The 22362-nt window shown below is 53.1% G+C and overlaps 1 protein-coding gene across 2 annotated transcripts in view; it reads left to right on the top strand.

Annotated features, from left to right (window-relative positions):
* PLB1 (phospholipase B1) overlaps positions 1-22362 on the top strand; it is a 189032-nt gene that overhangs the window by 133673 nt on the left and 32997 nt on the right. For both annotated transcript variants that reach the window (XM_060309527.1, XM_070046869.1), the window contains 19 exons: positions 490-541; positions 885-965; positions 2137-2202; positions 2555-2655; positions 4657-4738; positions 7395-7499; positions 7610-7705; positions 7930-8001; positions 9059-9097; positions 9664-9724; positions 10565-10623; positions 11576-11649; positions 15735-15778; positions 16490-16598; positions 17960-18011; positions 18733-18813; positions 19372-19437; positions 20565-20665; positions 21649-21730. In XM_060309527.1, coding sequence (XP_060165510.1) covers positions 490-541; positions 885-965; positions 2137-2202; positions 2555-2655; positions 4657-4738; positions 7395-7499; positions 7610-7705; positions 7930-8001; positions 9059-9097; positions 9664-9724; positions 10565-10623; positions 11576-11649; positions 15735-15778; positions 16490-16598; positions 17960-18011; positions 18733-18813; positions 19372-19437; positions 20565-20665; positions 21649-21730 — 1423 coding nt within the window. The remainder of the gene's footprint in view (positions 1-489; positions 542-884; positions 966-2136; positions 2203-2554; positions 2656-4656; positions 4739-7394; positions 7500-7609; positions 7706-7929; positions 8002-9058; positions 9098-9663; positions 9725-10564; positions 10624-11575; positions 11650-15734; positions 15779-16489; positions 16599-17959; positions 18012-18732; positions 18814-19371; positions 19438-20564; positions 20666-21648; positions 21731-22362) is intronic.

Raw genomic sequence — 22362 nt, 5'->3', positions numbered from 1 at the left:
GGTTATCTCCTATCTTTTGGATGAGAATTTAAGTCACATTCCCACAGTTAGCAAGAGGCAACTAAATGTCACACCCAGGTTTGTCTGTCTCAACCATGTCACGTTGAAAGTGAGGGCACCCTTGCGGCTGAGGTCTTGGCACCTGCAGAGATAGCCATGTGTGGCATGGAACACTCATAGGCAGCCCTCTGTTTGTCTTGAATGAGCCTGGCTTGGAAGAGAAAGAAAACTATGAACTCCAATACGCCAATCAGAAAACAGTCCCGCTAACAGTCACCCCCTCATATGTAGGGTGCTCTGCCCTTCCCAAGGCACACTCACGACTCCCACCCCCAGCAGAGACTGAGTGGGGAAGGAGCTGTGTGACAGGGCATGGTCTTCAGTCCAGTTTTCCTGCTACATATTCCCGATGTCTCTGCTAAGTCCCCTCCCGACCCCGGCTTCACAGCCCCCGCTGGTCACATGACTTCTTCCTGTGTGTGCCTGCAGGGATTTACCTGTTCAGGCCAGGAGGCTGGTGGATCTGATGAAGAATTACGAGGTAAGTCTAGGGGAGGTGGCACCTGAGACCACTTGAGGTAGGATGCCCAGAGGAGGGAGTGGGTGGGAGGATCATAGAGACAGAGAGGGTCAGCTCTGGGGTGGGGGTGGGGGGGACAAGGCACATGGGAATCCAGAGAGGCCACCTTTAAAACAACAACACATGATTTAGCATCTGTGACCTCTGACCTCAGGACCCACAAACCAAAGAGCAGAAATGATTAATGTCCCCACTAAACCCTCCTGTGTGTGAGGACCCATCCCTACAGCATTCAGCTCTTTGTATTTTCCTGGACTTGACTCTGGAGCAAGGCTTTTACTTGTTTGTTTCCTGTTCATTTCAGGATATAAATTTTCAGGAAGATTGGAAGATAATAACCCTGTTTATAGGAGGCAACGACCTCTGTAATGTCTGCAAAGACCCGGTAGGTCTCCAGGCCCTCACCCAGGACTCCTCTGGGAAGGATTTCCACCCCGGGTCGCTGGAGCAGTGCAGCTGGGTTGGGACTCGGCTGGCAGTCGGGCATGGACCCAGCCTGGGCAGTGTATCCGGGGCCACACAGACACCGAAACACAGGCTCTGTCTGTGATGAACTCACACTGCCAGGGCAGGGAGGTACAGACAACTCACCATCCTGAGGTGTTTCTAGAGCTGGTCTGGGGTCAGAACTGCCGTGGGATTTGGGGGGCTGGGGGAGGGAGGGGCGGCGTCAGAGGTTTACAGAGAGCAGGAGACTTTCCAGCTGGGCCAGACACATGAGAAGCTTTGTCGGTGGTGGGTCTAGCTGTGGCCTGGGAGCACCTGTCCCAAGGGGTGACCCTGCCCGCCAGACCCCTCAAGGCCTGTCTTCCTGGCATCAAAGTCACCAGGGTCTGGGGGTTTCAAGCTACAATGCGAAGGGCCCACAGTGGGGCCTGGGGGCTGCTGGCTGCCAGGGTGGGGCGGGGCGGGAGGTGGGACCATGGGTCCCTCCCCCACTTCCCTTGAGGCTTTGACCCATTTGGCAGAGCAGGCTCTTGGCTAAATTTCATTCAGACACTGGCTTCCACTGCTCTTTTAAAAAGTTTGAAGACCACAAGTATCGAGATCAGGGGAAATCACCATTAAAATGTATTTATGCTTGGTGGGGGGGTTTGCAGGACCCTCTTCCCCTCTCATAATCTCCTTACGTGATTTGATCGAGCTTTCGCTTCCCAGGCACTTGAGGTTCCATCAGAAGTGATCAGCCCCTAGGACCAGTGTTCAAGCTGTAGGAGATCTTAGAGGTCCCCTGCTCCGACACCCCAGTTTAGAGGGGCCCAGAGGTGTGATGTACTGTGGCGAAGGCCCCACATCTAGTTGACGTGAAGTGGATCCAGAGCTTTCCGTAGCTCCATGCAGAAGAAAGAGTGTTTCCCTGAGGGTCACAGCCTTCACCTCAAGCCTGAGGACCGTGGGGTGAGGGTGGAGGCGAGGGCCCCAAAAGATAGCCTGTGTTTCAGTGTTGCCCATTCTGCCTGAAATACAGGGAGGAGGGGACCCAGGAGAGGAAGTGGTCCTGGTCTACCGAGAGGTGGGGCGATGAATGGGGTTAGAGACATTTCCTCTTCCTGCAGGTCCGCTATTCTCCACAGAAGTTCGTGGACAACATCGGGAAGGCTCTGGATATCCTCCATGCCGAGGTACAGAGGCCAGGCCACACGGCCTCTGGGCAGCTCAGCCGCAGGCTTCCTCCTTGGGCCTCAGTCTTAGCCTGGAGGCAGCTCTGGCTTCCTGCGGAGACCTCCCTGCCAGGTCCGCTTCTCCTGGAGACCAGCGCAGACCGTGCTGTCAGTCCTGGCCCCAGCAGCCTGAACATATGCGTCAACAGGGAGCTGGGGGTGGGGGGGGGGGAGAGGGGTGAAGGCTGTGGCTGGGGCCAGCTGAAAGGCCACAGACCTGAAACCCAGCAGGAGACACCGGCCCCAGCCCCAGGTGAGAGGCTGGAGCAGCCTGGCCTCGATCCTCTTGGGGACGGACCTTGCCTTTGCTCAGGTGCCTCGGGCGTTTGTGAACCTGGTAAAGATCCTGGAGATCATCAGCCTGAGGGAGCTGTACCAGGAGAAAAATGTCAGCTGCCCGCGGCTGGTCCTCCGGTGAGTTGGAAGTTCTCCACCTATTCCTGAAAAAGCCATGGGACCCTCAGCAAAGAGTGACTCTGGTTAGTTAGAAAAACCAAGGGCAGGAGTGTGAGGAGTGCTAAGACCCCGTGGTCTAGCCTGGAGGAGACACCCCAGGACAGCCTTCCCGTACCCTCGGAGTTCATGCGTTTGCAACCCAACGTGCTGCCATTGCCAGACAGCTCAGGACACCCTTCGGTCCTCCAGGGAGGGAAGAATAAAACATGACGGATGGAACGAGCCTCTGTGGGCCAGTCTCACTGGCCACCGATAGGGCCTCCTTCTAAGTGTGCCCTGCCCCCTCCCAGAGGCCCAGCTCCAGGACAGAAGGGGCCTCTGTTCAGCATGGGTGCTCCAGGCTGGGCATTCAAAAAGATAGGGCTATTGTCACTTTCTAAAAGACAGGGTGGTCAAGTCAGAATCAGCATGGTCTAGAGGACGGTCTTATCCCCCGCCAGCAAGAGCCCGAGCCCTGGCCCCGAGAGGCCGCCTTCATGCCCAGCCTTCAGAGCCAAAGATGGCTCCCCTGCTAATGTTACCCAGAAGCCTCAGGAATAAGACGTCCTTCTACCCCAAGCGTGAACCGTTCCTTCCTGCAAGGTCGCCTCCGGACCATTAGCCCAGATCACAGTGGCTGTGCCCCCCACCCCCTTTCTCCCTTCCCCAGCTCTGTAGAGGCCTCCACCACTGCCCTGAGCGCATCACGGGATAATGGCCCGTGTGCCTCTCCCCCCAAGCCCTGAACTCTGTGTCCGAGTCACTGCCAGCACGGTGTAGGGGCTCTGTGGCTGTTTGCTGAATGACTGAATGAATAATTCACAAGGGCCAGATTTGCTCTGGGAAGTGAAGGGGTATCTGGGCTGTTCCCTGGAGATCCATGCCAAACCAGCCCTGGGGGCCTTGACTGACAGGTCCCCTGCGGAAGGCCTGGGGATGCTGTGGGCAGCGGGAGGATGGCTGCAGGGTGACACATGCCTGTTAGCACAGCTGGTGTCAGGCGTGCTATTTTCGGCTGCTGACTCATCCCCTACTCCCACTCTCTCCAGTCACTGGGCCCCACGGGGGGTTCAGCTTGTTCATTCCGTTTCAGAGCAGCTCACCCAAAAGTCTCTGGCTGCCCATCACTGCAAGGTCTTTAGACAATTAAAGCTAAAGGTTCAGAGTCCAACCTGGAATGGCCAAGTCCCTGGCTGTGGGGTTAGGAAGACTCAGGGTCACCTTGTCCTGCCACCTCTCCAGTGCCCCGCACTCCCTGGCTCTCAGCTGTCCTGCCTCAGTGGCTGTGCTTTCCTTGGTGGCCCTGAGTCTACGCTGAGCCATCCTCACTATTATCACCTCCTCCCCCTGGACCAAAAGCCCAGATCTGCAGGTTGGCTAGTCAGGGCAGAGGTGCGGACTGGACAGAAGCAGCTCAACTAGGGATTAAGAGCTCAGGTTCAGACCAGGCAGACTTGAGTTCAAGTCCTGGCTCCCACACTCAGCATCCGTGTGACCTTGAGAAACTACTTAACCATGCTGAACCTCAGTTTTCTCATCTATAAGATGGGGATGATGAAAATACATCTTCTAGAATTGCTAAGAGGATTAACCAAGTGAATACCCATAAAGCTCTTCGCACAGTAAACATTCAGTGTGTGTTAGCATTGTTATTATTGTTGTCACTGTTATTTAAAGGAGGCATGCCTCATCTGTACCACACTGTTATCGAGCATTCATAAGGTAACGCAGCTCCGTAAAAGTCACTCCTGCAGGTGTCAGACGATGTAACTACTTCATTTTCGTGGGCAAATCCAGGTCTGGGAAATTTTCTTCACTTCCATCTGGTACAGTTGACAGGTTAGCCAGCCAGGGCCCTGTTAGCACAGGCTTCTGGTACCTCCGAGTTAAATATATTCTGAATCTCAAGCCAACGCTTCTGCATCGTGCACTCAGCCGGGGGTCCTGGTGGATGGGGCATCTCTTTGGTTTGGCCTGCAGGAAACTGTGTCCCTGTGTCTTGAAGTTTGATGATAACTCAACAGAACTTGCCTCCCTCATCAAAGTGAACAAGAAGTATCAGGTAAGCCGGGAAAGGGTTCCAAGACTGCACAACAACTGCTGTGTGGTTTCATCCCTCTGCTTAGAAAACCAACAGACACTTAGGTTATGTTGACCCCGACTGTGTGTGATGTTACCACTGACCAGTTTGCAGATTTTAATACTTCCCCCTGCCCCCCGCCGCAAGACAGCAGGTTCAATGTATTTGATTCAAGTTACAGAGCCGAGTCACTGAACACACGTCACCAAATCTCAGTTCCCGGCCTTACACGAAAATGAGTATTTCCAATTGTCCACGGAGAATGAGTATGAGGCTCTGACTCCTGGGGACGGGGTTGGGGGAACTCTTGCCGCCCAAGAGAGTCTGGAGGATTCAGTGAGAGAACATGCATTCCCTCTGCCCTCCCCTTCGGGGGGGAACAGGTGTTATTGGGGTGCACAGGGAGAAAGAAAGTCAGCAGATGCTCTCCCAACATCCTGTGGGGTGTTCCTTTTAGGCCTTCCTCCATCAAATCTTTGACCAGAGCAGCTGACTCCCTTGACTTTCTTGAGTTCTCCCCCAAATAATCATCCAGTCACTCGAGAGAGCAGTGGTAGTCTCCCAGCTCTTCTGAAGGGGGCTGCAGACAGCTTCCAGGGTGCATCCATCCTTCAAGTCCATGGACTCCCTGGAGCAGAACCCTTCCCTGCAGCCTCTTTCAAGGCAGCCGTATCTGCCAGCAGTGTCAGGGCTCAGGGGAATGAACCTCTGTTCATCGTCCTCTGAGGCCATCCCCCAGCCCTGTGGGTGACTCCCCAGCTGCACTTCCTTCTGCCGTGAGCAGGTGCCTCTGTCTCAGGTGAGGAAGCCCATGCCTCACCAGGAGAGGGAAGGCAGCCGAGGTTATGGCCACGAAAGCAGACCTTTTCCAGGTGCGGTTTGGGTGCAAGCAACAAGCGCTTATGCGATTCTGGTTAATTTATTATTTATTATTAATCCAGATGTATTATTTAAGCAGAATGCCTGGAAGAGCTAAGGTCAGAGGCCAAGCCACCAGAAATGGCAAGTCTTGGAATTCTAGGAGCCAAGCCATGAGAATAAAAGTCAGGCCAAGGAACTAGTCCAGTGGAGACACCCTGGACACCACTGTCACTGCTCTTCTAGGACCTGGATGCAGCTGCCACCCCCAGCAGAATGGATTCTGTGCTGTCCCTCTGCCTTTCTATCGCTAGCTTCCAAACCAAAGCCTGAAGCGGGAGCATCTACTGGGGGACACGTGGGCACGTGTGAAGGGCATTGGGAAAGCCAGCATCTGGGTTTCTCACCTTCTGCAGTGCAAGTCAGGCTGGTCTTCACACAGTGGATTTTTTTTTTTTTTAATATAGGAAGTGGGTCCAGATGCTGGGCAACTAAAGAGAAGGAGGACTGTTCACAAAAATGGCCTTCACTGACCTCTGTAGATTGGCCAGCTGTTGTTCCCAGGTCTGATCTTGGTTACCATGGAGACCCTGATCTAGCATCCTGGACAAGCTCACAGCTCAGCCACATGACGCCGTCATGCCCTCTCTCTGAATCCTCTGACTCTCTACTTCCTGCTGAAGCTATCATTCCATCCTTCTCCTTGGAGGTGCTCATTGCTGTTAATAACCACCGTGTGCTAGGCATTCTCCACACTATTTCCTTTATTTCTCAAGAGGTGCGAGGCTCCACTGTGAGCCATTATGGCTGACCCACGGAGGCACTAGCAGCCCTGAAAGGGACTTAGGGATGGCCCAGGCCTCGGTGAACATCCTCCACTTACAGATGAGGAAATAGAGGTCCAGAGAGGGAAAGCATCTTGCTGAAAGTCACACACCTAGTTAGCGGTATTGCACCTTCTGCCTTCCTCAAGGCTCTGCGTGTAACTGGAAGAGACTCCCCCCAGGAGGTCAGAGGTGAGGTATCCCCAGCATGTGGACTCTTTTTCTGGCTGACCCTGGAAAAAGACGGTGTTCTTGATGTCATGATGTCTTCTGAAGTGACTGCTGTAATGTTCTGGGTGTGGAAGCCTGACTTCCCCCCCCCAGCCAAGGTCCTGGTCCAAATGATGGAAACCCGGCAGGCAGTGAAATGGCAGAGTCTGGGAGAAGTGGGAGCCAGAACTGGGGTAACTCGTCCTTCTGGAACTGAGCCCAGGTGGAAGCTATGAAAGTAACAGCTCTGTTACCTCCTAGACGGATCTGAGAATCTCAAGTGTGCACACACAGGAGCACACGTGCTCACACTCACTTCATGCGTGAGTGATATAAATAGGCATTAAACGTCATTGTTGATTCACCTTTGATTTTCTGAACACATGTAGGACAGAAATAAATGTAAGTGTTCTCCAAAAAAGTCATTTAATCAAATTTGTACTCACCCCACTTCCACCCTAGTCTTTAATCAGAAGCTTTAAAAGAGGATCAAACTGATGGACTTGGATTTTTCTTTTTTCCCAGCCTAGGTCAAATAGATGCAAAGGCAGCAGAGGTTAGGGGCAGGGGTTGAGATAAAGCCTGATCTGAAAAGTAGCTGGCTCCTGCCTGATCAGTTGGGATTTTGCTGCAGGTTGATTTCACTCAAAAGTCAGACTGTTTAATTCTGCAGTGGAGAAAGAGTTCCCAAAGACCGGGCAGATGCAGAGAGAGTCTCCTGACCCCTGTCCCCCTTCCTCCTGCAGGAGGGGACTCACCAGCTGGTCGAGAGTGGGCGATATGACACAAGGGAAGATTTTACAGTGGTCGTGCAGCCGTTCTTTGAAAACGTGGTGATGCCAAAGACCCCGGTAGGGCCTCATGTATAAGTGGGAGCCACAGGTGTGCCCAGCTGTCTGAGCACCATTTGTGTTATGCGACGTCCCTATAACACAGCCCCTCTATTCTGTCCTGTGACCAGGAGGGGTTGCCTGACAGCTCTTTCTTCGCTCCTGACTGTTTCCACTTCAGTAGCAAGGCTCATGCCCGCGCAGCCCAGGCCCTGTGGAACAACATGGTAAGAGGACCGAGGTAGGAAAAATTATTCTCCTTCTGATAGGAAAAAGATTCCAGGAAGCTTTCAGAGGCCCATCACTCAGGCTGTGTGATTCCCTGCACAGCGATGACGATAAAGCCCATGTCCTCCGTCCCGCCCTCCCTTCTCCGGCCTCACCCTGCATCCTGGCTTTTCCATTCTTGCCACCCCTTTCTCACTCTGCATCCTCCTGCTTCTTGGTTTAGCTGGAACCTGTCGGCCAGAAGACAAGAAGGCATAGGTTTGAAGACAAGATCAATATCACATGTCCCGACCAGGTACAGTGAAGAGCGCAGCCTTGCCAGGGGTCTACCTAAAGCCTCTTTCCCAGCCTTTCGAAGTCTCTCATTAACGTTTCTCAGTTCCTTCCATCCCAGCTTCTCACCCCCACCCCCAGCTCTGTTCACCTACCCACCCATTCCAGACTCCAGTTAGCCATCCACAATGCCCCATCTGATTGGGCCGTGAAGGGTGATAGCCAGTGGCCGGGAGACCCTAGAGCTCGCCTCTGTCTCTCCATGTCCCAGCAAGCCCTGGCATAAGTCTGCACACGGCTGTCTCCAGCTGGGCAGAGGGACATGGCAGGACCAGCCAGATCTCATTTTGAAGGCCAGGGGTGGGGAGGACCTCAAGGGCGGGAAGGGACAGAGGATACCCCATCTCCACGTGAGGGGCTGAGACCTAGAAGAATATCTTCTAGGATGGAGGTGGGGTTTGGGGGTGGGAGGTCCATTGGAAGCCGGAGCTAAGAAAGCAGACATTCAGCAGAAAGGCAAAGCAGATCTCCGAGTTCATTCACAAATGATCAGAGAGATTCTTGGACCTTTGCAGCTGCTCCCTCACCTCTGTCAGTTCCCCTAGATTCCCAGAGGGGTCCCGGGCCCGGCACGGGAACCCACTGATCTGGGGCTTGCAGGGGGCAGGACCTCAAAGCGCCTGGCTTTTCTTGTCTGGGCGGGAGGCGCCCAGGCTGCTGCAGGGCGGGAGTGGCATGGGGTGGGAAGGGGTCCTGCGAGTAGGGGACATGCTCTTGTATTAGCAGAAAGGGAGGCTCTGCTGGGAAGGGGCAGCGTGGGGAAAGAGAGGTGACCCAGCCACCTCAGCCAGTTGGGTGGGAGGCAAAGAGCAGAGGTGCTCCTTCCTGGGAGCCGTGCAGGGTTTATTCCGGTTGTTCAAGAGGTTTGCAGAGACGGCCGGGTACGTCCTGGGAGGGAGCCCAGGGGTCAGCCTGGTGGCAGGGGGCTTGGGAACGTGGAAAGTGTTTCTGCGCACCGGAGCAGAGCAAGAGGCAAGTCAGCTTGCTGCGGTGGCTCACCCTCCCGCTTCCCCTCACAGGTTCGGCCATTTCTGAGCACCTACAAGAACGCTGTGCAGGTACCCGCTTGTTGCTTCCTTTCGGCTCAGCCGCCAATGCAGTGGGCGGCCCCCGAGCTGGGACCAGCCCTGCAAGGCAGGGTGGGAATGTGGGCAGGTGCTCCCGATGGGCCGTCGGGGGGATTCACACTCTTCTGTGAAGTCCATCCACCTACACCTTCAGACAGTGGGGAGGGCAGAGGAGGAGCCATTGATAACAGCACAGATAGGGGGCCAGCCGGTCCACTCTCAGCCTCTCCAGACGTAAGTCAAGAGAAGCATCCCTCTCACAAGGCTGCTGCAGAAGCAGGGCTGGCATGTGGTGGGCTGGGTCGTTTCGTTGATGCCCTGATTTTTACACTGGATGGTGGGGGCCGTGTGCGGGGGTCTGAGTTAGGTTAGCAGATGGAGCCCAGCCAGATTCTCAGAATCACCCAGGGAGCCTTTTTCAGATGTCCTGCTAGGCCGTCCCCGGGGTAGGGCCCAGGGATCTGTGTTTGTTAAAGCTCTCTGGTGAGTCTGATGCCAAGCCAGCCTCTCTGGCCCCTGGCAACCCTGAGATTCTGGGATTCATTCTACACCCCTAGGGTCACGGGAGCCAGCTGCTGTGCAGTGACAGAGCCCCTTCTGCCTCGCCGCCCACCTCAGGTAAGCCCCCTGTGGCACAGCAGGACCCAGGGCCCCTCCACAAGAGCTCACTTGTGGCCAGGGCTTGCTTCCTGTCTGGCTGGTCGCCTGGGACGAGTCCCTGCTTTGTCCCTGTCTTCTGTAGTGAAGTCTGACCCAGCAGGACCCAAGGCGGCCAGGGTCCTTCCGATTCAGCCCGCCGTTGGGAGCACATGCGGAGTAGCCACAGGAGCGCCGCCCTCAGTGGCCCGGCCTGGGGTGTGACCTTGCCCGGGCCCGGAGGCGGGGTGTGTGGTGCCCAGGAAGGCCCCAGAGGGAGCCAGCTCTGCGGGTTGCCCTGCGGCCCCAGGCTCTGCAATCACTGCTGCTGCCTGCCATAGGGCTGGAAAGTTCCCTGGAGTCTTTGGAAGAGACTTGGGGGCAGGGAAAGACCCAACATGACTATTCCTCAGATTCTTGGTGGAAATCCGGAACCCAGCTCTAAATGGGCCGTGCGTCGGGCTCTGCACCACATCTCGGATGGGCCAGAGGCCATTTGGTCACGCACTCAGGTCACAGCTGGTGTCCCACGTGACTGCTGGCACCAAAGTGGTGGGATCCCACTGTGCCCTAGCATCCCTTTCCTCCTCCCCCTCTCTCTCAGCACCTCTCCCTTCCCATAGGCCCAGGATCGTTTATTGTGCCTCTGATGGGGCAACTGTTTTCATCTAAGCTCTGCCTCTATGGCGCCATGGACGCTCAGTCCTGCACAGCCGAACACACACGCGGGTCATGTTTCTGGTCTTGCTTAAAGCAAGAAGCCCTGGACTCTGACTGCAGCTTCCTTCGCACAGACTCAAGTGTGTCTGTTTGTCTTTCCAGTGCACACCCTGAGACCTGCAGACATCCAAGTCGTGGCCGCTCTGGGGGATTCTCTGACCGTAAGGACACGTGGGCCCCACGTGGCTGGGGATGGCTGTGTCGGCTCCGGGTCCCCGTCCTCCTGACCCCAGGGCCTGCGCTCCTGGCCTCTGCATTATCCCACCCCTCCTTCCTGACTCTGTCAGTCTGAGTGCAGGACAGTGGTTTGATTTGGCAGCCACTTTCTCCATCAGGTGTGCGAGGGGGACTCTTTTTCAGGAGCGAACTGAATTGTCTCAGGCAGTAGAGGTTTGGAACACCTAATGTCACCTTTTGAACCATTGCAAAAATATGTCATTTTGACTCAAAAACTCTCCTAAACCTAATGTGGCTGCTCTTTTCCCTTGGGATTATACTTTACGAGCAGCTCCAGCCTTCACATCCATTTCCTCTTTGCCTCTGCCCCAAAGCAGGAAAGGCTCCACAGCTGTGGCAAAAGCTCTGCTCTTAAGTTCCAAGAAATGGGGCCATTGTACCATCCCCAAACAGCACTTTCTGGCAGCACGGCCAAGGCCGTGAGATTGTCCTACAGAACGTCCCAGAGGGAAAGAGGAGAAATGTGAAGTGTATGAGAAATCTGTCCGCTGGGGCCCACGCAGTCTATGGGCTCTTCCTTCCTGCGTGTGAAGGACTTAGGAGCAGAATGCCGCTAATAATATTGTAAGTGTCTCACATTTATAAAGCACTTCAGAGGCTTCAAAACTGTGTTTGCAGCTATGATCCAATTTGCTCATCAAAGCAATCCTGTGAGATGAGCAGGGCATGGCCTCAGCTCCGTAAGGAGGCAGCTGAGATTCGAGGAAGCCACGCAGCCGGGGAAGCAGCAAACCCGGGCGTTCTGGCTCCCAGGGCAGCGTTCTGCTCACGCTACGTTGCGTGCGCGGAGAACACCTTGGGAAGCCCTGCATATACACAGCCTCCCTTTTCTCTTGACTTGCTGATTTTCCTGTGGATTTTGATGTGTTTTCAAAGGCTGGCAATGGGATTGGCTCCAAACCGAATGACCTATCTGACGTCACTACTCAGTACCGGGGGCTGTCATATAGGTAATGTTAACCCATGACCCCCTCCCAGCCCATGCTCACCCGCAGAGATCGGCCGGGGGTTTGTCTCCTATAAATGCATAAATACCAAAGAGCAAGGACCAGGTCTGGAGGGGGCTTTCAGAAGGAAAACCTATATATTTCTGCCAAATGTAACAATTTGGTGAGTAGAGAGGGTATTTTACTGCTAATAACCCTTTCCTTTTAATTGTGCAGAAGGAGCACATCAGGGTACTTATCAGACTTCTGGGTCAACAGATCCAACATGAAATGCACCAGAAAAGCACCGAATCTCTGAGTCTTCACCTGCCCGTTTGCGTGTATATGTGCACACGTAGATTCTCCCATGTCTCTTGTTTACTGTCTGTATGTATCGATTCATGTTCTGTAGCCACACCTCTGCCTTTATGTACGTGCACACGTCTGTACAGAAAACTCCGAAACGCAGCGCCCACTTCAGGCAGAAACAACCGAGACAAAAATCACAACCAATAGGCGTTGCCGAGCCCCTCCCATGTGCCCGTGTGATGGAGGCGGGTGGATGAGAGGAATATATGGGAAGCACAGGCAGATGCTTATGCCCAGTTGGCAAGTGTTATTTAAAAATAAAAGATGCCTGAGTGCCACAGGACTATAGAAGAGGGAACACCCAGCCCTGCCAGTTGGGATAGGAGGGCTTCCCAGAGAAGGTGGTAGCCAGTTACGCCTTGAGAGATTAGCAATTTGGTAGGCGAGAAAGGGCATTCCAGGCAGGAGGTAAGAAAGCTTAAGACGTGTCAGGAAAGTGGTTGGATGTGGATATTCTAAAGTTTCTTTCTTTCCTGATAAAGTTCTTGCTTACGAACCCTTCACAGTCATTGGCGATTAGCTCAGGATTCAAAACCACTAGAACACGGCCTACCACAAGAGGGCAGAGCGCTGATGAGAGGCAGGACAGCTCAGGCCGGCCCCCTCCCTTTCCTTCTGAGAGGTTCAAATGAAAGGTTTCTTCTAAGAAAGCGAGAGGGAACGGAGTGGGGACGACGAGGACAGTGCCAGAGAGAAAGTTTTTCCCGGGTGAGAGAAAGGCATCCTCACTCAGCCAGGAGCCACCCACAGAGAGGATCCAGGGCGTGGGTAGCGTGAGGACATCACCCTGCCTAGAGCTGAGCCAAAGGCCTCGCAGCTCCGGAGGTCCCACACACCCTCCGCCAGGTGGGGGGTCTCTACCGGGCTGCCGAGGGACAGAGTGGAGGTTGCCTCCTGACCACTGGGCCCCAGGCTTTACTGAGGCTACAGCAGAGAGAAAAGCCAGAGGGAGAGCAGGAAAGCAGAGCTTATTACAGTTGAAAAAGCATGAGGTTGTGGCCGCTTTACTTAGTCTGAGCTAAAGAAGGCCGTGGCCTCACATCCTAGTGTGGGAAAACAGAAAATACAGCAGACAAGCCAGCCAGCGATGACGCTGGTGTAGTCAGGGGAGTGAGGTGATCTGCCCAGCTCCGCAAACAGTTCAACTGCTCGGATTCCTGGGATTCCGATAGAGACAATCTTCTGCTAAAGGTCTCTCTCTGCAGCTGTGGAAAAATTCAGCCATTGCTCTTTGTTTCTTCCTATGAGTGAGGTCCAGTAAGGCCTGATGTTTCAATCTTCTGGTTCCAATTCCGAGGCCTTGTGTGCTCAGTGGCTGCTGTCCCTTTAAACCCATGTGCGTTAAAGATAGGAGCTCTTCTTGGTCAGAGTCTGAGAGACAGTTTGACACTTGATAAAGCGCGTAGACTAGGGTTTCTCAAAGTGTGTTCCATAGAACACTAGCCCCAGTCTTTTATTTTGGGGAAAATATTTCCTACTATATCCTTCCTCGGGGGAATTCACATACATGTTAGCATACTGAAGGCTCTGAGAAGCTGCCCTACGTTGAAGAGATCTGTTTAAATTGTGTCTGTTGAATCCAGTGTTTCCCTTAATCCCGGAACTCTTTCCTTGTTCATAACTCTTTCTCTGTAGATGCCCATTAGCATCCCCTGGGAAATGTCCATGCAGTAGACTGATCTGAGAAAAAGCAATTTTCTGAAGCCATTAAAACTTCCGGATGGGAAATATGAGGCAATTAATTGATTATAGGTAAATTAAGAATGCAAATCGAGCCTCTTCCTCCAAGGAAAGGAAGTGGAGAGAGCGGACCTCACAGAGTCAGACGGGGGAGAAGGATTTTTGGTGGGTGGGCGGCTGTGAGCAGGGCCTGCAAGAAGAGGTTTGGCTGTGAATATTTGCAAGGCCCCTTGACCTGTAAGGATCACACAGCAGTCAAAGGCCCCAGCTCTGGGTAGCTTAACGGTGTGGTAGGCCCAGAGGTCTTTAGAGAATTGCCTTTCCAATTGAAATGTTTGCTTGATTGAACTCATTCAAAGGACAAAAATAATATTTATCAAAAAATGCATTTCTTTGTCTTATTAATTAGGAGGTCAGTCTCATGTTATTGAAACTCCTCCAATAGATGTTATCAAGCATCTTCTCTGCATCTCTCCGCACACTATGGGTGACTAGGGAACAAGGCCCAGCCTTCGAGCTCATGGTGTCATACAACTTACATTAATCTGAAGGGTCTCGTGTAAACTAGCTGTTTCATATGGGTCTGTTTTCTTTCATGTTTCACACAGTTCTGATCAGAGCGAAGGCTTTCCTATTTTTGCTCCTCCATATTTATTTGTATAATTCTCTCTTTTCTCCTGGAAACGGGCTCAGAGAGATTTCTGTAGCCTATTGGTCTTGATCAGCTACCTCACTTGTTTTGGAACAAAGATAGTTTTAGACAAGAAATTACAATAGAATGTACTTGATGTGTGTGTGTTTACGTATATCTCTGTGTTTATATGTTGACTGAAGGAGAAAAGGAGGCAGAGTTAGAACACAGTGACTGGAGGAGGTATATGGCTTTGTAATTTCCTGCCAAGTGAAAAGTGTTCTGATTAAGTGCTTTTAGTCCAGAGAAGGAAGGATCAGGAAGCAGCTAAAGTAGTAGCTTTATACAGAGTTGGGAAAGGATCAGAAGCGTAAAAAAAAAAATGCCCGACCAAAGGCCAAGTTAAGTTCAGACATTGGATGGAGGTAGGAGAGAGATTCCTGAGTGAGATAGAAAGGTAGGGCTTACCTGGCTTCTTTTTCTCTCCACCACTTGAGGTTCTTGAACCTTTGACTTAAGCCTCTGACCACCATAGTGTGAAATAGTCAACTTCATTCCAAGCCTTCCCTTGAATGAAGAATAGCCAAGACTTTGATTCGTGGCCTGTCCTTTGGAAGGTTCTACTGGTGGGCTGAAGGCTAACACTGTGTTCTCAAAATCTCTTGGCCTGGGATAATATGCTGGGACTGAGGAGGGAAGAAAGGAGGAGACACAGAAGAAAAATAACAGTAGATACAATACATCTGAACATTGGACTTTTTTCAAATAGAAATACTTTTCTCCTTGCCTCCCCCATGTATTCAATTTAAATGCATGAAAGGCAATGAAACTTTGTGTCTCTTCAAGTTAGATTGAGGGCCATAAAACTAGATGAGATGAGATGAAATGAGATCGGGCATTGGAAGGCAGTGAGAGGCCATCCCCCGAACCTTCCAGCGGGATTTGCCTGACCACTGGGCAAAGAAGAGCTTATCCATTTTCTAAAGGTTTCCAGCTCAAGCTGGTTTTTAGTTACCTTTATGGTTTTTAGTTTCCTTTAGAAAGTTGCTTAACCCCTGTGTGCCTCAGCTTCCTACTCTGTAAACTAGAGATAGTTCATCCTCATCACAAGCTTGTCTGTAGATTTGAGATAACTGATGTAGAGCATCTGGTTCGCGGCTGAGCTCGTAGTATATACTCAGCTAAGTGCGCTCCCTCCTGATTTGCTGAAGAAAAGAAGCAGCCACCTTTCAGCTTCAAATCCTGAATTTGGGGGAACCAACTCCTCGGGGAATTCAAATATTCTCAGAATCCCTCAAACACAGAGAGATGTCTCTGGCACACCTGGCAGGTACTGATGGCATGGGCATTGTTAAAAGCTGGGGGCGCTTTTTTGTAAAGCCTGTGTATTGATTCAGTCTCTCTCATTGGCTTTGTTCACTCTGTACAGTTCAGGAGGGGACGGCTACCTGGAGAATGTGACCACCTTACCGAGTAAGTAACCACCAGTGGCTTGAGGTTGCCCTCTGGGTCCATCTGACCCCCAGGCTTCCTGAAAGTGCCTCTCAGCTAAGAAAGGAGGGAATAACATCTTCCTTGTGGACTGTCATTGAAATGAGACGAGAGGCCTGTGGACAGGTGGCTGAAGGGGATGGAATAAACTCTGTGTTTGGATTCCGGAGACCTGGGTACGAGCCCTGACCCTTCTGTGTGCTGGTCGGGTGACCTGGGCCAAGTTAGTAAACATTCTGAGCCTCAGATCTCCTCAACTGGCCCAGAGAGTGTGGAGATAGTCAAGTGGGACAGTGAGTATTTGCTGCACTGTAAACTATAAAAAAAGAAAGAAAGAGGGCTTCCCTGGTGGCGCAGTGGTTGAGAGTCCACCTGTCGATGCAGGGGACACGGGTTCGTGCCCCGGTCCGGGAAGATCCCACATGCCGCGGAGCGGCTGGGCCCGTGAGCCATGGGCACTGAGCCTGCGCGTCCGGAGCCTATGCTCCGCAATAGGAGAGGCCACAACAGTGAGAGGCCCGCGTACCGCAAAAAAAAAAAAAAAGAAAAGATAGAAAGAAAAGAAAAACTGAGAGGCTCTTGTTGTCTTGGCCCAGCCTGTCACCAAGTCGTTTGAGGCCCCAACTCCTCTCAGGAGCACACTCTGCCTTCCATCCTAAGCCCTCTGTGTCCTGTGCACCCTTCCCCTTCCAGATATCCTTCGGAAGTTCAACGGAAATCTCACAGGCTATGCGGTGGGCACAGGCAACGCCAGTGACACAAATGCCTTCCTCAATCAGGCTGTTCCTGGAACAAAGGCTAAGTATGGCATTTGGGGAGGGGAGGGGGCCTGTCAGGTAGGGAGGGGGAGGCATGTAGTCCCCTTTAAGGTTGTAATTCTGACCTCTGAGTGCCAAGGGGACATTTATCCATTTGCAGCAATGATTTGAGAAGTTCTTGGCCACCCTCTTCTGTGGCTGCCCCGTGACCAAGGCCGCAGGGAGGCTGGAGGGCTGGATCTTGGACAGAGGCCATGCTCCTAGAGCCTGAACTCCTGGCCTTGCTTTCCTGTGCAGCATGTTCTAATCATTCAACTAACGACCCACCTTAGCCAATTTTTAAAACTTAACCATGGCATAGTGGTACTCTCTACAGCACCTCACAAGTGGCAACACCCCCAAAAGATCAGGGAGTACCAAGCAAATGGATGGGCAAGCCAGGATCTCCAGCCTCAGAGGCTACTTAGAGGGGCAGTAAGTCTTGTCCTGTCCCTGCTCCTGCTCTGGAGCTGCAGGAAATGCAGCTGAGAAGCCAGAGGCAGCTGGAACCAACTGCTCAGCCTCCCGGGCTGCTCGTCCAAGGAGGCCCCTCACCCTGCTCCTAGAAGCCTCAGCCGCCTGGGTCTCCTTGCTCCTGGCCCAGCCTGGGAAGACCCTTCTTAGTAGTAGAAACGGCTGGGGACAGATGGACCCACCACCAGGCGCCAGGAGATGAACGTTCTGTGGCTCCATCTCACACTATAACAGGGACCTAAACTAGTGAGGAGCTGGGGATGCCTGAGGTCTGGTCTTTCCATGAATTCTAAACCCGAGTGTTTGTACGGTGTATATTTATTCCCCCACCTCTTTCTAAAAGAAACATGTAGCTAAGTTTGCCAAAAATGACACAACATATACATGAGAGAGAAAAATCACAGCTTCTGGTGGGGGGAGGAGGGGAAGAAGCAACTGTGTCAGTATGAGCCTTCTTACGATTCTTGTGTCTAAGCATCAAACACTCAGCTTCCTGGCAGCCAGGGTAAAAAGAGGAAGCATGCCAAAACTTTCCTAGATCTAATTTCAGAATCTACACCAGTCCTTCAAAGGAGATGAACGGTTTCCTAGCATGGAACCTTAAAGACCCTTTGCATGTGGAGTCCTAGAAAGGAGACCATGCGTAACAAATATAATTGTCAGTACCCTTGACTGTTGCTTTAGGACAAACACACGACAGGCTTTGCAAACGGTTATTTGTTGTAAGAACTCTCCAGGAGAGGCAAGTAGCTTCTTGTCCTGAGCCTCAGGGTCTCTGCCAGCTCGTGGGGGGGGGGAGGGGTTAATGCCATAGAAACCTCCAGTTCAAGCCCTTTAGGATGAAAGGTCTGGGCGCTGTTCCTCAACAGGACTGATTTCCTCTCCTCCTCAGGGAACTTTCAAGCCAAGTCCAGACTCTGATACAGAAGATGAAAGATGACCATGTGAGTCAGATTTTTGGTTACTTTTACATTGCTTTTTCTTCTTTTTTCTTTTTGGCTGCCTCGGGTCTTCGTTGCTGTGCACCCGCTCTCTCTAGTTGTGGTGAGTGGCGGGGGCTACTCTTCTCCGCGGTGCATGGGATTCTCATGGTGGTGGCTTCTCTTGTTGCAGAGCACAGGCTCTAGGCACGTGGGCTTCCGTAGTTGTGGCTCGCGGGCTCTAGAGAGCAGGCTCAGTAGTTGTGGCGTGAGGGCTTCGTTGCTCCGCAGCATGTGGGATCTTCCTGGACCAGGGCTCGAACCCGTGTCCCCTGCACTGGCAGGCAGATTCTTAACCACTGTGTCACCAACGAAGCCCTATGGTTATTTTTAAACACTAACTTTCTGACCCACTAAAGTCCCCAAATGGAATTGTCTGCCATGAAACCAGTGAGCCTCCTGTCACTAGAGGCATTCAAGCAGCAGTAGGGCAGCCCCTGTCGAAGGCCCTCAGGAGATTACGTCAGCTGGGGGGAGGTTTGTTGCTGATCACAATGACCTTGAAAATCCCTCCTGATGCTAAGAATCTGTGGTCTATAAACAAACCTCTGAAGTTCTGTCAGCTCTGAGATTCTGATGCTGTTATTTCAAGAGGGCAAGGAAGTTTTAGAGGGTTGAATGGATTTCCTAGCTGTGGTGTTTTTATTTGTTGGAAATCATCAGGCATTTTCCTCCCTCTGTGTAGAGAGTAAATTTCCACGAGGACTGGAAGGTCATCACGGTGTTGATTGGAGGCAGTGACTTATGTGACTACTGCACGGATTCGGTAATGGGGGAGGGCCAGGCCTACTCATCGCCCTTGATTTGACCTGTAAGCCTTGGAGATCCTATCTGAGAACAGTCCCTAGAATCAGCCCTAGGATTGTCCATCTACACCTGTGTGTGTGTGCACGCACACACGCACATGCACACGCAATTCACACAGGTGCACGCACACACTTCTTGCCCCCCGAACCCTCGCATTTCTGGCTCCCCCCCATGTCCTAGCTGGCATGAGGCAGCAAGTGACAGATATACAGTGCTTCTATTCCCGTTTCCTACAACTCCTGAGAATTCCGAAAGAGAAGAAGCAGTAAAGCCCAAGCCCGTGAAAGGGGTACTAGACACCTTCTGCTCCTGAGCTACAGCTCTGGCTGAAGGTTCCAGTCTTCGTCTGGCCCATCTTTGGCAACAGCGAGTAGCCAACCGTTCATCTCAGATTCTGACATGACGAGCTGGTCACAGTTGGATGCCGAGGGAGAACGAGGCCTTGGGGCTGGAGCCGGGTGGGGAGACTGCCCTCTCCCCCTAACCAGCTCCTCCTCTCCATCCTGTCTCTTCCCAGAATCTGTATTCTGCAGCCAACTTTTTTGACCATCTCCGAAATGCCCTGGACATCCTGCACAGAGAGGTGAGTGGCGGGCTCCCACAAGCTGGACACAGCTCAAGCGTGTTGGGGGCAAGAGGGTGAAATGCCCCCTCCCCTGAAGGAGACAGACAAGGACGTGGGCTCCTGCCCTTTCCAGAGTTTGGGGCTTCCCCCCAAGGAAGCCTCATTCTATTTGGAATCAGCCCCGAGGGTCTCAGGCTTGAAGAAGGGAAGGCAGTCCCCCCACCTCTACCTGGGACATTCCCTGGTGGAGGCAGCTGGGCGGCTCCCAGGCTGGGCACCGCTCTCTGAGTGGCAGGCAGTGTCTACAGTAGGCCCCTCTCTGGTCTCCCCACCCCCTGGCATGGACAAGCCTTTCCAGATGCCCAGGAGGGGGCGCTCTGACTCCCAGATGCTTCTATGGGTTGCCAAGACTCTGGGCCTGCTCAGCAGAGTTAGCCCAGGTCGGGCTGGAAGGAGAGAGTCAAGGGCTAATGTCCTGGCAAACGGGGCACCTACCTCACCAAATTGAAAGCTAACGGATTTGGGGCTTCCCTGGTGGTGCAGTGGTTAAGAATCCACCTGCCAGTGCGGGAGACACAGGTTCAAGCCCTGGTCTGGGAAGATCCCACATGCCGTGGAGCAGCTAAGCCCACGCGCCACGACTACTGAGCCCACGTGCCGCAGCTACTGAAGCCCGCGCAAGTAGAGCCCATGCTCCGCAACAAGAGAAGCCACCACGATGAGAAGCCTGTGCACTGCAACGAAGAGTAGCCTCAACTCGCCGCAACTAGAGAAAGCCCACACGCAGCAACGAAGACCCAACGCAGCCAAAAATAAATAAATAAATTTTTAAAAAAGATTAAAAAAAATGCTAACAAATTTAAAAAAAGAAAGCTAACGGATTTGGGTTCACTGACTGATGGCTGAACGAGCTGAGCCCTCAGCATTTAGACTTGGGTCTGCCATGTTGTCCTGCTCCAGGAGGCCCATTCACGCTGCTGCCAACGTGGGTGGCACGCCTGCAGGGCCCTAGGTGGTCACCTTGTGTCGACACCTCCCAGAACCCAACTCGGGGACTCCGGAGCCAGATCCCACTTCTTGGGGCCCTAAGGCAGCTTGTGAAAGAAGCCCCTCAGCCCCTCTCTCATCTGAAGCCTCTCCCGTAGGTACCCCGGGCGCTGGTCAACCTCGTGGACTTCATGAGCCCCCGCGTCATGCGGCGCGTGTTCCTGGGGAACCCCGACAAGTGCCCGGTGCAGCAGGCCAGGTAGGCGGGTGCTTGCTGGTCTGGCTCATGCGGTGGGGACTCCTCGGGGTCTCTGTGACTTGGTCCGTCCATGTGTGCAAGTCTGTAACAGGGTCTGTGCCAGGACCACCTCCTTCTGGGAAGTTGGAGCCAGGGCCCCCGCTTACCAGCCTCAGGGTATCAGCGAGAACCTCTGTGATACGGGGAAGCCACGGGGAAGCCACAGGGAAGAGGTTAGGGCTGGGACAAACACTAGTTCTCAGAGACGGTGCAGCCCAGCCTGTGAGAAGGAGAAACATATAGGGACGTGTCCACGGGTGGTGGAAGCGTAATGGAAAGCAAGGGAATGGTCCCCAAGATTCCCTTACCTTTGTGGGGAAGAAGCGAATTGGGGAAGGACACAGGGAGCTTCCAGCTGGGAGTGTTTTGTTTCTTAAGCTGCGTGAGAGGTGCAAGGCGTGTGTTTTATTATTCTTCCTACATTATATATCCATATACTCATTTAACAAATACTTTTTAAAATTTTGCTGTGCACCAGGTACTATTCTGAGTGCTCTAGAGATATCTTTTTTAACATTAAGTGTATTTTATGGATGTGAAATAATCCATAACAAAACAAAAGGGGACACAGTGGGGCACTAGTGTGAACTCAGGAGGTGTCTGAGGCGTGAGCATCAGAGGCCCCGAAATACCAGCTCCAGCGCCAGAGCAGGCACTTGTACTTTATTTCTAAACACTGAACGTTGGCTTTTCATTGTCCAAATTCACGTGTTCAGCGTAATTTGCTGCAGGCCCAGGGCCTGTGGTCCAACACTTGGACCTGCCCCATACACCCTTGGGGCTTTGTCCATCCCCCTGTCAGGCCTGAAACCTGCCCTGAGCACGCGCGGCAGAGCCTCCTAAGCCAGGGCTCCGGTGAGCGCCTCACCCCGCCCCACGCAGCAGAGTCAGTCTCTGACCTAAGCTTCTGCTCTGGGTCCCCCTGCCTCCCCCTCTCTGTGCAGCATTTTGTGTAACTGCGTTCTGACCCCGCGGGAGAGCTCCCAAGAGCTGGCCAGGTTGGAGGCTGTCACCCGAGCCTACCAGGTAAGACCAAGAAAGTCTCTCCTCCCCCTCGATGAACACGCCAGTCCAGAGCCCCCCAGGGGAGGCACACGGGGAAGGGAAGAACTGTTCAGGCTTTGAGGGGTAACATCGCCCTCCAGGCCACTTCCTGGCTGAGGTGTCTCAGGCAGCCCAGTTGGAGTCATCCCAAAGGAACCCAGGTGGCAGAGTCCTCGTGGCTGAGCTGTCCTTGGTGGCTCAGCCCTGACACTTGGCCTGAAGAGGGCGGCAGCCCTAGGTGCCCCATCGGACTACCTTTCCCTCCACTGCACCCTAGAGGCCCAGCTGTCCCCCCAACCTCCCACCTCCCCAACAGGCAGGCCACGCACGAATGGGGAGTTGCAGGTCCCGAGCCTGGGGGCCCTCTGGAGACTCTCCCTAGGTTTTTCCATTCCTTGTGGGACTTCCTGCCCGGCCCTTCAGAACTTGCGGTCCACTTAAAACCAAAACCAAAAGGTGGCACAACCCGTATCCAATACTCTGGAAAGAGATTTACCATCAGGTGTGTCTGTGTTCTCAAGGGAAGAACTGAGTCAGCCCACCTGTTGAGGGAGACGGGGACAAGGACACTACCCACCCACCCCCACCCCTGCCCTAATGGGCACCTGGAGCCC

The sequence above is a fragment of the Globicephala melas genome, chromosome 12 (assembly GCF_963455315.2).
Source record: "Globicephala melas chromosome 12, mGloMel1.2, whole genome shotgun sequence".
NCBI classification, from domain to species: domain Eukaryota; kingdom Metazoa; phylum Chordata; class Mammalia; order Artiodactyla; family Delphinidae; genus Globicephala; species Globicephala melas.
Note: the sequence above shows the minus strand (reverse complement) of the source record. Positions and strands in the feature narration are given on the sequence as shown.